The sequence below is a fragment of the Vicugna pacos genome, chromosome 33 (assembly GCF_048564905.1).
Source record: "Vicugna pacos chromosome 33, VicPac4, whole genome shotgun sequence".
NCBI lineage: Eukaryota > Metazoa > Chordata > Mammalia > Artiodactyla > Camelidae > Vicugna > Vicugna pacos.
Window position 1 is genome coordinate 3300988 of NC_133019.1, and position 17422 is coordinate 3318409.

The window sequence follows — 17422 nt, forward strand, 5'->3', positions numbered from 1 at the left end:
GACAACACTTACTCCCTCCAGAGGCTAAAACACTCAGGCTAAAATGAAAGCAGCAGCTCACCTCCACCAGGAAGCCTGCCCGGACTGTCCCTTCGGTTTCCAAAATCATGGAAGGCAAAGGCCATTCACTTAACAAATACGCATCAGCATCTCTAGCAGCAAGGCCCGACTGGGGACACAGCTGGCGATAAGCGCAGACCACCCTGTCTTCCCTCTCAACACTGGCATCTGCTGTCTCTTCCCAGGTCTGCCCCCTCCACCCACCCCAGCCCCCACTCACGTGGACCCTTGGCATACAGGAGGCCTGCACGTGCCTTTTCAAGATCTCCCTAAGTCCTCCCCAGATCCTCCCACTGTCTCTGGGTCATTCCAAGCAAGGAGATAGAGAATATTCTAAATAAGTGAAAATTGAAGGAGGATGGCACCAGACGTGTGAGAAGCCTCAAGCAAGGCAGCGTCACTCCCCCAAGGCCGCAGCCCACACTGGACAGGCACGGACTGACGCACACCCCCTGTCCGAGTGGTTCAGACACACACACACACACACACACCACCCGTGTGATCATCTCCCCACCTGATGGAAAATCCTGGGACAAGCTCCTCCCCCGCCGGGTGCCCAGACTGGACAGGTGCCGCAGCCCCTCCCGCCCCTTCTCAGGGCACCAGGCCCTGGTGTCCGAAGCTTCAGGTAAGAGCAGGAACACAGCCCTTGCTGGCCCGGAGGAGGCCACAGAGCACTCTGGTTCCCATTCAGCCTGCCTCCAGGATCTGTGTGGAGAGGAATTTAAGCCCGGCTTCTTGTATCTGTGGCTAGAGGAACCCATCAACTCCAGTAAGAAAACAAAATTACCAAAATCAAAGTGTTTTACTCACAAATACACACACTGAACCCCTTTCTGGGAGCTGGTAAAACATTCAAATCTTGGACCCGTCTGACTTCCCTGGTCCTTCAGACCTGGGTTTCCTGAAAAGTGTGACCCTAGGAGCCCACAGGGCCCCACTTGCCCCACCCGAAGCGTCCCAGAGTCAAGACAGCAGCTCCGGGATCAGCGCAGAAGCAGCAAACCTTCGGGAAAGAGCCTTCGCCCAGCTTGGGGCCAAAGGGGAGACGCTGTGTCGTCAAACCTCCCAAACCTCTGTCGCCTGGGCACCGCCAGTGTCCTCCCCTCCGCTCCCCAACCTCACTTCCAGGCTGAGGAAGTGCGAGGACTCGAGGGGGTTCTCCATCTCCAGAGCCTGGGGGTTCAGTTCACAGTCTGGGTTCTGGGGGGCAAGCCGGGGGTGCAGAGAGCCATCCAGTCCTCAGCCCGCGCTGTGCACGCCGGCGGGTAGGCCTCGCGTCTACACCCCAGTCTGCTCTTTAATCCAGTCCCGAAACACGGGGAGCCTTGTGTACACTCCCGGCTTGTTCCTCTGCGCGCAGCCATCACCCCAGCTCACCACGCCGGCCTGGAACATCCGCCCATCGGCCTCGGCGCTGGACAGGGGGCCCCCGGAGTCGCCCTGTGGGGAGACGAGGCCTTCGGCATGGAGCCCCGCGGCGCGCCCCCTCCCGCCCCGCGCGCGCCCGCGGCCCCACCTGGCAGGCGTCCACGCCGCCACTGAGGTAGCCCACGCACATCATGCGCGCGGTGATCTGATGCGGCAGCAGGCGCTCGCACGTGGTCTGGTTGATGACGCGGATCTCGCCCTTCTGCAGGATGAGCGCCCCGGTGCCTGGGGGACACGGTGGCCGGCAGTCAGCGCCCAGGGGCCGAGCTGCGGGCGTGGGGAGGGTCCCCGGCGCGGCGCCCCGACGGGAGGGACGACGAGCAAACCCTGGAAATAGCTGGGATGCCTGTGGCCGGCACAGGGCCGAAAACAGAGGGCGCGTCTCGGGGTAGGACCCGTGCAGACCGACGGGGTGATCCGGGCGGCGACCCTCGGTCAGGGCACGAATCCAACACACACCCTGGGAAGGGTCTGAGAAAGGGAGCCGGCCACAAAGCCCCAAGCCCCAGGTGATCCCTCTTTCCCGCTGCACGAGCTCCACAGCTGATTCCGGGCATCACATTTATCGACCAGGGCCTTCAGGTGGAGGCAAGACAGGGGGCCGGGCTCCCACCGCCCACCCTGGCAGGGACGGCGGGACAGGCCCTTCCAAATCGCCGTCTCCCTGACAGGGTCCTCACGCGCAGGGAGCGCCCGCCGTGGGAAGGTGCTTTACTCTGCTTTTCACTGAAGAAGCAGGACCAGAGTGAAGCGACTGGCCGAGGTCGCGCAGGCTTTTCATCCAGGGCACCCCCCACCCCCACCCCCACGCCACAGCCGCCCTCCTCACCTCCCTCCTGCGTGTGGCCCCAGCCGGTGACCCAGATGGCCTTGCCGGCGGGGAAGGCATGCGTGGCGTCGGGCAGGCAGATGGGCCGCACGGTGGGGCTGTACTCGACTGGCCGCTCGAGCTGCAGCAGCGCGATGTCGTAGTCGAAGGTGAAGTCGTTGAAGTAGGGGTGGGAGATGATGCGCTGCAGCCGGAGCTCCTGCACCCCCGGGGCGCTACGCTGGCTCTGGTCGTGCAGGCCCAGGTAGGCGGTCCACATGCTGTGGTCTGAGTACCTGCAGGGGCGGGGAGGGGCGGGGAAGGGGCGGAGGAGGGAGGAGCTGAGACCCGCCCCCAGTCCCCGCCCCCAGGAATGGGGCAGGGTCGGGGCGGAATCCCGTACGCGGGCAGTGCAGCTCCCACCCCCTTACCTCTGCTTTCCTTTCTCAGTACATTCTTATTTTGTTACCAAAACGACCTCCTATCTTATTAACCTTTTCTTCCTCAGAAGGAGTAACACAGAAATCAACCCAAAGACTTCTAGGTTGAGCCAAGAGAGCGGAGCAGAGACTCACAGCTCACCCTCTCCTGCAAATACACCAAGGATTACATCTGCAAACCCACTGAATCGCACAGAACACTTATTGAACTCGCAGAGTGTCTCCCGCTTCGAAATACGGGAGGATTCTCACAAAATCCAAAGGAAAAAGAAAAAAATCGGTGCAGGACCAGCCCTGCAGGGAGGGGGCAGCACAGGAAGAAAGGCACTCTCATGCTGGGACGCCCCCTCTCCAGCTGGGAGGTCAGCAGGGAAAAGCAGAGCTTCCGAGGCTCCAAGCAGAAAGTAGCAACCACTTGACAGACAGAACTAAGGGAAACTGACACGGAGGGTCTCTGTGATCCCCAGCCCTAGACACAAGCCAGCAGGGACAAGCCAGGACTGGCTGCCGGAGATCGGTGAGGAGCCCAGGCCGAGAGCTGGGGCCCACTGCACAGAGGCAGCCCCAGGGGACTGGAGGGCGGTGTGGGCTCTGGCTAGGGGTGTGTGCGGAACAGAACAGCCTGGGACCCCCCATAAAAAAACACCACTTTGGTGGGGGCGGCGCGACGCAGACACGCCACAGCCACTTTGCCCACTAGGCTCCAATGTTGGTGTGGTCTCGCGAGAAGAGGGGACTGGCTCGGTCATAGCCATCACTGCTGCACGGAGGCAGGGCTGAAGACTGAATCTACACCCAGTGGCCCTGCAACTTCACAGGCGGAACTGAGATTTGTTTACAGCCCCAGACGGAGAGGGCGGATTTGCTCTTTCTGGACCCTCTGGGACGGACAGGCAGTGAATGGAGTCCTGATGCATGGTGGGGCCGGGGTACCGGACCATACCATACATACAATGGGTGTTAATGCATTAACTGGCAGAAGTACAACTGATGAGAAGGAAAAGGAAACAAAAAATAAAAAGACGAAACAAGGGAAAGAGAAGAAGCAGGGGAGGACACCGGGCAGATGCCCCAGGAAGTCCACGTACATGCACATCCTAGCGCCCCCTGATGGCAGGGCTAGAAACAGGGGGACTGCAGGAACCACGAGGACCCAAGTGCCCGGGTTTTGGTTTCTCCTCAGGGAAGGACTAGTTCTAGGGCCGGACCAGGAAAATTCAAGAAGAGCCTAGACCAGCTGGTAGTGCCAGAAAGCAAGGAAGTGGCTCAGAAAAACAGAAGCATGCGTGCAGGTCAAAGGGAGCCAGGAGCCAGCCTCGGAGAGCCCCCGGCGGTCAGCTGTGGAGCAATCTAGCAGCAAACGACACAGTTTTGGATTTTACAGCCTACAGCACAGACATACGCGCAAGTCCCCACACACACGAACAGATGATTAAATAAACGGGAGAGAGGAGACAATTCCAAATTTACTCAATGCCAAAGACCAGAGTAAGAGGGAAAACGTTTCAGAGTGGAGCGAGCTGGCCAACACCGTCTTAACCAGACGACAGAGATGAAATCACCAGCAACCAGCCAGGATGACATCATTTACCTGCCAATGTGACATGACTCTTCCAGACACTCACACCCCAGTCAAACCATGAGCGCAGCACCAGACACCCACATGGGGGCGCCCCACGGGTCCCGGCCTCCAGACTGCCGAGGCCACGATAAACACAAAGAAAAGACAGAACGCGTCACAGACCAGGGGAGACTGGGGAGACGGGACAACAGATGCAAAGGGCGGACCTGGACTGACTCCTGCAGCAGAAGGGAGGCGAGTGTACAATGGCGGCCCGGAGCCCAGGGGGAGCCTGGAGGCATTTGCAGGAAGGGACTGGGGGAGTTCCTCCTGCTGGCATGAACAAGGGAAACTGGGCGAGGGGACGGGAGTGTCATCCTCTCTTTGCAACTTGTCCGCATTCCAAAATAAAAGGTTATTTAAAATATTCTTAAGTAAGCTCCCATCACCCCAAAAAGAAAGCAAGTCCCTTTCACCCAGAGTGGCGTGGAGTGTGACCAAATGAGAAGAGGGACAACAGTCAGGCTGGACAAGGCTGTCCTTGGCCAGCCCAGCAAGGCCCGGGGACCAGTACTGACCCCACTCCCCCAGACCTGTGTCACCTCCAGCATGTGCACCTGTCTGACCAGACCCAACATCTGGCCTTAGGCCTACTCCGTGCTGAGGACCCTATCTCTCCTGAACGCCCGCAGCGGTCCTTCTCTCTCCTTTGCAAAGGGGTGAACGAGGCAGCCTGGGGCCCCTTCTCACAGCTGCCCACAGCAGAAGGGACAATGCCCAGCAGGAAGGCCCCAGACAACCCCCTGGAAGGTCCGCTACCCTCTGCCTCCTCTCCAGGAGCAAGCTGTCCCCTTGGACCCCTCCTGCAGCCAATGGACAGAGGGCCTGGGCAGGCTGGACCTACATCACCAAGAGCCCCAGCCCCAGATCGCCCACCTGCTCCTGCTCACCGTGGACCTGCCCACTCCATCCTGAGGCTCCAGCATGCCATCTTTAGTGACCTTCCCTGTGCGCCAGGCTCAAGTCTGCTGTGGACCCGAGGCTACAATGGACTGAAAACCTACTGTGTGCAGGTAGAGAGCTCAACGCTTCAAGCACGTCTCCCTTTTACTTCTCACAACTCTCAGGATAAGACTCAGAGAGCCACCATCACCAATGAGGAACCTGAGGCCAGGAAGCGGGTCACCTGGCGAGCCAGAGCTGGGACAGGAGTCCCTGTGGTGCAGAGACCAACAGCACAGGCTCTAGAATCCACACACCTGGGCTCGAGGCTGGCTCTGCCACTAGACAGCTGTACAACTTCGAGCAAATGTACTTACCTTCTGAGCCTCCATTTCTGTTTAACAGGGACGTAATCAGACCTGCCTGCCTGGGTTGTCAGGAGAGGCACTGAGATCCCGCCTGACAAGAAGGCACCCACCAAACACTCCTTTTCATTATTTCTGCCACCCCTCCAGTCCCTGCCCTGGCCCACTTGAGCACGGCTCGCAGGCACAGGGCCTTTCCACTCCAGGAAGCACAGAGGAGGCCTCCCTGCTCCCCGCTGAGGCCCACCTGAATCCTCGGTAGTCGACGAAGCAGTGGGCGGCCGACACCATCCAGTCGGGAGAGATGAGCGACGCCCCACACACGTGGCCCTGGCCCAGGGCGTGGAGGCTCACCTGCCAGGGCCACTCGCCTTCGTCCGCATTCTCGCCCCCGACGACCCGAGATTGTCTGGTGAAGGACCGCAACCCGCAGTCTAGGGGGCAGAGGCGGGAGTCAAGGGGGGGCCAGGCTCCACGAGAGCCCGTGTGGGCACCAGCACTGCTGGAGCAGCCGTGGCAGCCGCCTGGCCCCTCTCCCTGCCCCAAATTCAAACCCCTGACCTCCACCTCCCCACTCCTGCACAGGTGCTGTCAGGAGCCTCCAAACATCTGCTGGTTTGCTTAGATTTGGGTGTCATCTGCGTAAATTTGCTGGTCGAAAGATGAAGGACATGCTCCCAGAGAGGGGAGCAATGGGTGACGTGAACTCACAGAACAGCTGCAGCTCGGCTCACATTTAACCTGGGGCCAGTGCTTCTGAAATACACAAGGGGCTGCAGACTGAAGTACGAGTCGGGTGGGGACAAAACCCTGCCAAGGGCTCCAGGAACCGTGCCTTCTCTCCTCCAGGCAGGGTGGGGAAGCCAGGACTTGCCTCTATGGCCAGGTCTACAAACCAGGGTCAGCCCAGCACCGCAGCCAGGACTCCAGCCCTGCCACAGAGGCCTTGATGTGCTGGCTGCCCTGGACCTTGCTTCCAGGACCAGAGCAAGCCCATGGGGCAGTGCCTTGGTGCAAATCAGAAAAGTCATCCTTTGCTCCAGGCAGACACACCCTGTCACCAAGGCAGAGCTGGGTGGCTGAGGTGCTGGCATGATTTCTGCCTCTGTATGTGCCTTGCACAGTGGACAACCTACACAACCGTATGCAGCAGCCCTGCTCACCACAATTCTTCTCATCCGAGCCATCAGTACAGTCCTTCTTCCCGTCACACTCGGGGTTGCCCTTGCTGATACAGAGCCCGTTGAGGCAGCGGTAGGTCTGTTTGGTGCACGTGATAGTGCTCACTGCTCAAGACGGAGGACACAGCGGAAGGGAGGCAATTTCATTACAGCCCCAAACTGCAGATCCCTCCACCCCACACCCCTCTCAGGCCTGCCCACCCATCCACACCATGCCCTGTCTTCTTCCAGCCCTGCCAATGTGCTCCACCTCCCGGAAGATTTACTGAACTCTGGACCCCTGGGAGGAAAGTAGGCCAGGCCGGGCCTCACCTCTGTCGCAGGTGGCCTCATCGGACCCGTCGCCACAGTCATTCTTGCCATCGCAGCGATGGCTCTGCGGCAGACACTTCCCGTTGCCACACTTGAAGGTGTCAGCGGGACAGCCTGTGGAAGCAGGGAGACTCAGCGGAGGCCCGGCGCCCCAGCCCAGAAGAGCAGGGAGCCGGCCGCCCCCCAGGGCACTCACTGCACCCCTTCTCGTCACTGCCGTCCTCGCAGTCGTTCACGGAGTCACACACCCAGAAGAGGGGCTTGCAGAAGCTGTCCCCGCACGTGAACTGGTGGGTGGCGTTGCATTCTGGGGGGTAGGGGGGCAGCAGTTGCACACCGAGGCTCAGCAGGGATAGGGCCTCCCCGGGCATCACTCACTGCAGCTCCCCCAGAGCTGGGGCCACTGCATGCTCCTGGGGACCGCCTCCCACCTGGAGGGTGGGGCTGGCGCCCCTAGGGACCGGCTGTGGAGGCAGCTCCGCCTGCTCCACCAGGAGCCCCAGGGAAGGCGGACATGGGGGTGGGGGGCACCGCCTCCTCCCACCTCAGGCCGCCCTGCAGCGGGGTCCAGCCAGCACAGCGAGGGCGGGGGGACTCCCGGGCCTCGCAACCCCACTCACTGCAGTCACGCTCGTCGCTGTAGTCGGTGCAGTCGGCCCAGCCGTCGCAGCGCAGCTCCTTCGCGACACACCGCCCCGTGTTACACATGAACTTGCCCGGGCACGCTGCGGGGGGAGGGCAGGCCTGAAGTCCAAGGCCACCACCCCTGCCTCCCCAGCTGGCTCCCCGCCTCGCCCCGACCCCGGGAGCCAACCTCACAGCCACAGTGAGCACTAGGGAAAACTGCCCAGCCCAGCCCCCAGCACAGGGAGGGGCAAGGCTGCAGCCACGGTCTCCCAGGGGCTTCCCAGGGGTCTCCCAGGCCAGCCGAGCTGCGGCAAGTGGAGGGTCCTACAGCTGGCGGGGGTGGGCTGGCCAAGGTCCCCCCTGACCGCTAGTTACCAAACCCCGGGGAAGCCGGGGCAGAGTGGAGAGAGGCTGGCGGGTGTGCACTCTGGTCCACTGTCCTTGGCCACCATGTCCCCAAGCACTGGGCTCCCCATTAGCCACTCGGAGCAACAGCAGCTCGGCAGTGGATGACGTCCGTGCCCTACGCTCATGTCAAATTGCGTCACCAAATTTCCTTAATTCTAAGAGATCCTCCCCATTTCAGTGTTTCTGAGACTGGAATGCGTCTGACAGCTGATGTCATCAGGCAGATGACAAAACTGAGAAGCAGCCGTGGTCACTTTCTCTGCACAGGTGGCTTAGTCACTTATCAAAGGGGTTTGCTCATCCAATTACACTTTTGGTGGTGAGCCCTGCCATTGAATTTTAACTTAAATCTGGATGCCTGTGCACAGTTAAAGTGTCTTCCAAAAGGTTATTCTATGATGTGGGCTTGAAACAAAAATTCACTGTGGACAGACTAGAACTGATATCCACAGCAGACGGTGAGACGCAAAGCCGTCTTTACAGTACAGACCACAGGATTTTCAGCACTAGGAGACGTGAGTCTGAGAACTCATGCCCTAGTACATTATTCTAATATGTCTCAAAACCATCCTCTTAATCCTACAGGTGCTAAAAGGCCACAGAGACAAGCACAGATTCTCAAAGTTGTAGTGACGCTGAACCAAAGAGACAATGGCCCAAAGGAGCTCGAGGTCCTCAGCCCGAGGTGCCTGGCCCAGGGCTTGGTGTCTGCCAGTGTTCACTGCCAGCCCTTTTTCACAAGTGCATCTAAGGCAGCCCCTTCTCCCCTCAAAAAGCGACTAGAGTGATAGGCATCCTGCAATCCTGGGCAGCTTAGAATCCGAGAGCACGATGCCAGTAAGATGCGGGGCAGAGAGTGCATCCCCAGCCGAGCACCCCACAGGGCCAGGCTCCCCCGCAAAGGGCGTCCACTCACGGTCACTGGAGTCATAGGAGAGGTACTCGGCCAGGAAGCCCGTGTCGGTGTAGGACTGGTCGGAGTGGAAGTGGACAGTGATCTTGCTGCTCCTGCTGCTCACGACAAACTGGGACCTCTCTCCACAAAACCTGGGGGCGGCAGGCAGCGGTAGGAAGAGGATCCGCCCGGGGAGGGGGCTCAGGGCACACCTCCCCGACCCCCAGACACTCACCTCTCCCCATTGATCTCCACGTAGTCCTTGGAGCAGGAGCCCAGGGGGACGTTGGGCTCCAACAAGTAGAAGGCCTTGAAGCGCACCTTCACGTTCTGGTTGTTGGGCACCTGAAGAGAGAGACGCTGCTGGCCCTCTGCTCTGCCCTCTCCCTCCTGCACCCGCAGCGTCACGGGCGGCCTCGGGGGCCGGGGAGCAGCGGCGTGGGGCCCAGATGCCCGGTTCTTCCCTCCAGCCCACACGGGCAGTAAGGACACGGCCGGACGGATTCGGGCTCCGTGCACAGAAGACTTTCTGGGCTTCCCAGCAGTGAGACACACGGTTATATTTCTACAGGAGGCTGGAAGTTCTCCCAGCACTAGGGACCGGATGGCCTGAGGGGTAGTCCCATCTCCAGCCACCCAGCAAGTGCGTCCTCTGTGCCTCACACATTCTGATTCCATCCGGACAGCACCTCCGGAGGCCGGTGCCCGGAGCAGGTACAGCACTGAGAGGCGGTCCCTGCCCGAGGGCCCTCAGTCAGGCACTGACTGGGAGCTGGGATTTGAGTCTGAGTCTGCTGGTCACTGCAGATCAGCGCTGCCCAAACCTGCTCCGCCCGAGGCCTCTGATACCCGCACCTTAGGAGGCGCCGAAGGCACTCCTGGCCGTGTATTCTGCCCTCCTTCCTGCCACCCTGGACGGTCCCTCCCTGCCACCCCCTTCTCGCCACCATCCACAGCTCCTACCTCGATGTGCCAGGTGCAGTTGACGTTGGGCGGGTAGTGGCCTGGGTAGTAGGGGCTGCTAAACGTCCCCTGGGCTCCACGTAAGTAGCCTCCACAGCCTGAAAGGAAAGGCCCGAGAGAGCGCATGAGGATCAAGGATCCAAGCGGCCAAGGGGCCCCGCAGAGTCAGCTTGGCCTCCCTCGAGAGCACGCCTAGGCACCGGACGCTCTCCACGGCCGGGAGGGCCCTGAGCTCCAAACCCCTGGGCCGCCTGGAGGCTTGTCCCCTCCTGCCTTCTGGGCACCCCCTTACTGCTCATCCGGGGCAGCTGGAAGAACATGGCCTCGAAGCCGGGGTGCCGCCTCTCTGTGCTGGTCACCAGCGTGACGAGCAGGACGTTCTGGGAGGAGAGGAAGGTCAGGTTGTAGGAGGGAGGGTACGTGCCACACAGCCTGCAGGGGCAGAAGGGTGGTGTCATCAGAGCGGACAGGACCCCTCCCCAACCCTCGTCCCACCACACAGGGCCAAGGGTGGGGTCCAAAGCCCGTCCCCACACAGGCAACCAGCCATCTGAGTAAGGACCTACTCATAATACAGTTTTTGTTTAAAACAGCAAAAACTCAGAAACACTGAATGTCCAGCAGTTGAGGCCACACTAAATAAACTACGGCCCAAATACTAACAGTAACTACTGACTTGCGTAAGCACACGCCAGGCACCGCTCTGAGCGCTTCTGTATCTGTTAACGCCGGTATTCGTCACAACACCCTCATTTTACAGTCCTGAGCCTGCTACCCTGCCCGCCTTTCCTGCACAACCACAACAAAGGCCCTGCCCGGTCTTCCTCCAGCCTCCTCTGCCTCCTGACAGCCCGACTCTGCTGCTTCCGCGGGCAGCCCTGCACGGCCCTCCTCTCGGGAACTGTGAGTAACAGTCATTCCAACAGCAGCCCCTCCTGGTCTGTTGGCCTCACCATCCCTGAGTAACAGTAAAACCTTGATTTACAACAGCAGGAGGCACCTTCACTCTGGCTGGTAAAAGCACGCTCACCAGCATCTGGGGACCCGTGGGCCTCCGGCATCCTTGCCAAGGCTGACAAAGTCACCCTGAGCTGCTGCCCTGCAGCTCACACTGAGGACAACGCCACGGCTGCTCTCTGCTGCCTGGAAGCTGGCAGCAGCCTGAACCTCCAACATGCACTGCGGTTCATTCCAGAGGCCCCACCCAGCACAGGCAGCCGCCAGCCTCCCAGTGCCCACCTCCGCTGGCCCAGGACACTCACTGCACCACGGCCCGGGGCTCCACGGGGCTCAGGGTGTCATACACCGTGACCAGGTCACTGCCGTGTTCGTCGCAGGTGGAGACGTCGAAGCTGCGGAAGGTCAGGCTCAGTGCGGAGTCGGCATCCCCCCGCAGGGTCCACTGGCAGCGGGCATGAGACGGGTAGGGGCTGTTGGGGAAGCCAGGCGTGGAGAAGCGGATGGGCTCACTGCCGCGGGCGTGCAGGGCGAAGCTGCAGCTGTCTGTGTGGACAAGAGGGCGCGGGGCAGAGCTGGTGGGGGAGCAGCCCAAACGCCCACTGGGGGGCACCCAGATCTGGCCTCTGTGAGGTGTCCCAGGCTGCCCTGGACCCGGGAGAGACCGAGAAGAAGGCTTCTCATGGCCTGGGAGAGGCACAGGGACGTGCTGGCCGTCACTACCGTGTGACTTTTGGGGACCCCTTTGACTGAAGGGGCATCCGGCCACAGCCCTCCTCTTTCCCTCTGGGAGGAGGGCAGGATACTTACTGTCCTGGGCATTCTGTACTGTCCTGGGGTCGGTGGCTGAAAAAGAAGAGGGAAAATAAAACATTTACTGATCTGGTCTGTTTCCTTATTCCTGCTTTCTTATCCCCTTAAAGGGAGGTGCCCGGCCAGCAGGCCGTCTCCTCTTCCGGGCACTGGCTCTGGGAGTGCTGGCCCCCCCCCACAACAGTCCAGGGTTTGGTCCTGCTCCAGGCCGGGCAAATGCCCACACCACTGCCCCTGACTCACGGAAGGCCACCACCGAGGTCAGCACGAAGGAGCTGAGGGTGCGGGCGCGGGGCGGCAGGGTGACCACGCGCTCCTCCGCCATGGCACGCTCCACCTCCTCCACCAGGTTCTTGGGGACGCTGAACTCCGCCCAGTAGTAGGCGATGACACTGCCCTCGCTGGGGAGAGATGGGCCAGCCTGAGACGCCGGTGCCCACACCCTCCCAGATGCCAGGTGCAGACGGGGCAACTTGGCCCCCCAGGGGGGCTCACCAAGAGGCCATCCACTCCAAGGGTCCTGGATGCTCACCCACATGCTGACCCCTAAGCCAGGGACCTGGGCCCCTCCCTCTCTGCTCTCACAGCCTCACACCCAAACAGGCGTGCAGTGGGGCCACTTAGGCTCAGGGGTGAGGTTCTACCACTAGCCTGGGCTCACTGAGCGGTAGCTTCTCAGCCTGTTCCTGAACCCTGAAAGGGGCTGAGAACGCTACCGGCCACACGACATCCGTAAAGGCTAAATCAGACTAGCAAACGCAGAAGTACTTCCGAGATAAAGTCAGAACAAGGACTGTGGCACCCTGCCTCTCCACGCAGGACCTCGCAGCTTCATCACGCACAGGCTGCGAGGCCCTCAGCCCCACACACCACACCGCAGCGGTCCCCCTCCCCCCGGCCTCCCCGGCACCCACCTGAAGGCAGTCACGGCCGACTTCTTGTGATAGGGGCCCAGGACCGGGATCCCACTGTACAGCAGCTTCAGCTGAGGAAAGGAGAGGAGGTGACAGCGGGGAGGTGACGGCAGGCCCAAGAGCAGGAACGACCCCCAGCCCCCAGCCCAGGCCACTCCCTCCCTCCTGGGGCCTGGCACCTTCCCAGGCGCCTGGAAGCCCACATTACACACCAGCCCAGGGGTCTGGAAGCCAAGGGGAGCATCCTTTTCCTCTGGATGAGGAGGTGGGTGCCAGAGTGGACAGGGGGCCTGGGCTCCATCCCGGGACTGGACTCACCGCCTCCTTCACCTTCTTGGCCAGGTTTGCAAACTCTGTGGAGTTGGGGTTCTCATAAGCATCCAGAAAGTTCTCATTCGAGATCCTCAGGTAGCCATTGAAGACCTTCTGGACCCGCACGTTCTGGTCTGTGAGAGACCAGGGGAGGACGGCTGTCAGAGGAAGGGACACACCCACTCCCATCCCCACACCGTCCACAGCTGCCCTGAGCCCTCCCCTTCCCCCCCACAATCTGCACCCCCATCTCTCTCATCTCCCAGGTCGGCCCATGGAGGGAGGAGCTACTCACACTGGAAGTGCCAGACCAGCAGACCAGTCATGAGGGACAGCATGAGGATCCCAGCCAGCACGGCTGCCAGCACCACCCCGTGCCGCGGGCCGCCCTTCTCCACCATCCTGGTGTTGTTGGCCGGCAAGAACTCCACACCTTCCTCAAATCCGTTCATGTTCTGAACAGAGAGATCAATGCACTGCCGTTCAGTGCAGGAGCCCTCCCGCCTCAGCAGCAGCCCAGCCCCGCTCAGGAGCACATGTACAGCTGGAGAGGAAAGGCAGGAGGCACGAGCCTTCCCTGCCCTGCAACCCCATGTCCGGGCAGCACCAGGCACATGCTGATGAAGAATTGCAAGTTTAAATAAAAATGAAACGAACAGCCCATCTGAACCAGTCACTGGGGCTGTCCACCTGCCTGAACCATGCTAGCTGCAGGAGGCCGCCCAGGTGTGGGGAGAGCAGGCCCAGCCCAGGGCCGGGACTGGCCACTGTGGTGCCTCTGGGCAAGCTTCGCTGGACACCCCACCAATGCTCAGCCAGCCAAGAGTAAAGAGGCAGTGAACTGGGCAGCTCGGCCATGCCCCTGCAGGACAAGTCACTCTGCCGTAAGCCTAACGTGTCCCAGGCCAGGATCCCAAGGTGAGGTGACATGGCCAGGTATCCACTGGAATCCACACCCAAGAGCTTGAAAAGCAAACAAAACTTCCAACAAATGGGATGGCAGCTTCCCCAGCTCCTCCCCATTAAGGGGTATCCAGGAAGCAGGGGCATGAGTATGGATGGGGCAGGTGGGGTGCCTGCAGCACTCAATGACAGGTGGGTGAGCAAACTGTTAGGCCAGACAGCACATGATCCATCTGCCTGCCCTAAATCCTGGAGAGGAGCTGCGCCCTTTTAGAGTTAATGGCCTCACACCCACTCCAACAGGGTTTGCAGTAAAAGCAACAGCCCCACCCCCAAGTTCCACAGATGTGGCCATTTTTAAGTTTCCAGATGTGGTCCACCAGGTATTCACCTCATGACTCTAAATGATGGGCCTGAACTGACATTTCTTGAGTCGTCACATTCAAGCATTATCTACTCACTGCTATGAAAAAGTCTCCCCGCTCCAGCCACATTCAGATACTTGTATCTCTACCTTTAGTTTTCTAATTGGTCATATTTGTGACTTAGTCTAATATCGAACACAGAAATATATCCCATACTCAACCCTACCCTGGTAATCATATTGCAACGTATAAATGTATCACTTCAACACTACTGGGTCAATTACATCTCAAAAAGAAATAAAACTTTTAAAGGAAAAAACCTACCCCAGAGGCAACCACTTAAAATGCATTTGAGCTGCTTGCTCTGGAATTTGCCTCCATATTTCTAAATAATATGCCAATATAACTATCTCTTGGTTCATCGATCTAAGATATAATCCTATTACGAAAACGTGGACTTCAATGTCCTTCCTTCTCTGTCTCTCACCCATCCTCCCAGGAGTTACAGAGCTAAAGTTTTGAAAAAATTACATCCATACTTTATGTTTTCATTATTAGTCTTTGAAAATATTGTTCACTGTTGTATCCTTCCCACTACAACTAATTTGCTTTTCTTGCCACAAATATTCATTCGCTTGGGTTTCTTTTTAACATGCACCTGTCTTTCCACACGATCTAAGAGCTCTGTAGTGTTCTTCTGAGCCTCCAAGTGTAGCGTCCGTCAAATAACCTCTCCTTTCACTTCCCTTCTGAGGGACCCCTGCCAGACCTCCCCTAGCTGTCAACTGTAACTTCCTCCACCATCACCCCAGGAAGCTCCTTCATCTCCCTCTTGTGCTAAAACCCTTATTTTCTGGATCCCACACCTCCATCTCTCTTGACTTACTTCATTTTGGTGGAACACATACTTCAGGAGTTTCCAGAGAGGGGAATTTTTTTAGACTTCGTATGTTTCAGGAGGATCTTAATTCTGCACTCGCACCTGTTTGATGGTTTGGCTGGTTCGAGGACTATACGTTTTCGCTTAGAATTCTGAAGGCTCCACTGTTTCCCAGAGCTTCTAATTTTGCTTTGGAGAAATACGTTATTAGTACAAATCCATTATTTTTTATTCATGATTTATGGTCTTTCTCTGAGGAAATGCTTTGATTTGGGTCTTTAAATTTCACTACACTGAGCTTTCTGCCTGTCCTTGATTTTGGAAACTCGGATCTTTCAGTCTGGGAAACTTTCTTGCGCTATTTCTTAGATTATGTTCTCCCCTTCATTTTCTCCTTTCTCTTTCTTTAAGTTCTATTATACTGACCCTCTACTTTCCTTATCCTTTCTCTGCTTTATCCATCTTGTTTTTTAATCTTTCTCTTGAGGTTTTCATTTCTGCTATCAAAACTTTCACTTTCAAGAGTTCTTTCTTATTCTCTGAATTTTGGATGCAAAATCTTCTCATCCTTATGTTTCTATTGAGTAAGTTTACTGTGTTGAAGACTTTCCTCAAATGCCTGAGGATGTGAGGCTGTTTACTCGTATCTAGGAATGAGGTCCTAGTCCTCTGGAAGCTCTGGGCATGGCTGGCCACAGCGGCTTCACTTCAGGCCACAATTCAATGGCTAGCCAGATATTCTACCAGGCTCTCCTCACTGTTCTACGGGATAGTTTAGTTACTGCAGGAGTTCTAATCTCCTGGATGGGGTAATTTAAACCCAGTCACTAACATGGAAGAGAAAAGACCCGTGACTGTGTTCCCCTCACTTCATCTCTCCTGGCATCTGGTGTCAAGTCTGGAGAAATCAGTTTCCCGCCCTCGTGGGGGACTGGTGGGTGGGGGTATTTTTGTTTGGGATGGAGGTGGGGCTCTGGCGGTTTCTGACAATGCTCACATCCTTCTTCTATAATTCCTGAGCCTGGCAGAGGATGTGACCAGAGAAATACCAGAAGAGTATTTCTAAGCACTAAACAGCAGCATGTATCTTCAAAGTCAAAGGGGTCACTGAATGGTGAGAAAGACAAATGAAAAAGCACACATAACAAAAATCTATCGTGTGAAATTTCAGAACACCAGGGTGTAAGAGTACATCCTCTATGTGCCTATCTGGCTTTCCCCTCCCCCTCCACCTAATATTTTACATTTCTTCATCATTTGGCTCTATTCTGGGATCTTTTTAAACTTACTCTTATAAACCTTCTATGGAATTTTAAAAATAGCTTCACTGAAGAACTGACATAAATTGTGCATATTTAAAGTATACAATTTTTTGGCACACACACACACACACCACCATCACCACAATCAAGATAATGAACATATCTATCACCTTCAACAGTTTCCACCTGGTCCTCCCCTCCTTTCCTCCCTGATTCCCTTTCCCATCCCCAAGCAACCTCCTATCTGCTTCCCAGCAGTAAAGGTTAGTTTCCTTTCTCTAGAACTTTATATAAATAGAATTATACACCAGAAACCCTTTATTGCCTGGCTTCTTTTACTCAGCATAGCATCTGAGATTTACCCATGTCACTACGTTTATTATTCCTTTCCACTGTTGAGCAGTAGCCCACTGTACGGATAGACAGCAGTTTGTCTACCCAGCCACCAGTTAATGGATGCTTGGGTTGCTTCCAGTTTGGGGCAATCACACATAAAGCTGCTATGAACATTTCTGTTTGGGTCTTTGTATTGGTATATGCTTTCATTGCTGTTGGGTAAATACCTTGAGTAAATTAGCAAGTCTGTATGATAGCTGTAAGTTTAACTCTTTAAGAAACTGTCAAACTGTTGTCCAAAGTGACTGTGCCTTTGTACAGTTCCCATCAGCAGTGTGTCATGTCCACATCCTATCCAACACTTGATGTGGTCAGACTTCCTCATTTCAGCCGTTCTAACAGATGTGTGGTGGTCTCTCACTGAGGTTTTAAGTTGCTTTTCCCTAATGACTAAGGACGTTGAGCATCTTCTCATGTACTTAATTGCTATCTGTTTATCTTCTTTGGTGGTCTCTTCAAATCATTTGCCTAGTTTTTAAAGTTGGTTTGCTTAGTTTCCTGTTGTTGAGTTCAGAGAGTTCTTTACATATACTCTGGTTATAAGCCCTTTATCAGATAATATACTTTGCAAAGATTTTCTCCTAGTCTGTAGCTTGTATTTACATTCCCTTAACAGTGTCTTTTGAA

The 17422-nt window shown here is 57.0% G+C and overlaps 1 protein-coding gene across 6 annotated transcripts in view; it reads right to left on the reverse strand.

The window, feature by feature from the left end:
• Positions 1-846: 846 nt before the first annotated feature.
• Positions 847-17422, reverse strand: part of ST14 (ST14 transmembrane serine protease matriptase) — a 32135-nt gene continuing 15559 nt past the window's right edge. For all 6 annotated transcript variants that reach the window (XM_072953722.1, XM_072953723.1, XM_072953726.1 and 3 more), the window contains exons 2-19: positions 13285-13444; positions 12996-13123; positions 12678-12748; positions 12007-12164; positions 11761-11796; positions 11256-11496; positions 10286-10425; positions 9994-10091; positions 9266-9375; positions 9052-9182; positions 7721-7825; positions 7297-7407; positions 7101-7214; positions 6771-6893; positions 5855-6041; positions 2321-2595; positions 1580-1716; positions 847-1503 (exon numbers count right to left, since the gene is read on the reverse strand). In XM_072953722.1, the coding sequence (XP_072809823.1) occupies positions 1342-1503; positions 1580-1716; positions 2321-2595; positions 5855-6041; positions 6771-6893; positions 7101-7214; positions 7297-7407; positions 7721-7825; positions 9052-9182; positions 9266-9375; positions 9994-10091; positions 10286-10425; positions 11256-11496; positions 11761-11796; positions 12007-12164; positions 12678-12748; positions 12996-13123; positions 13285-13444 (2487 nt within the window). In that variant the 3' untranslated portion in view covers positions 847-1341. The remainder of the gene's footprint in view (positions 1504-1579; positions 1717-2320; positions 2596-5854; positions 6042-6770; positions 6894-7100; positions 7215-7296; positions 7408-7720; positions 7826-9051; positions 9183-9265; positions 9376-9993; positions 10092-10285; positions 10426-11255; positions 11497-11760; positions 11797-12006; positions 12165-12677; positions 12749-12995; positions 13124-13284; positions 13445-17422) is intronic.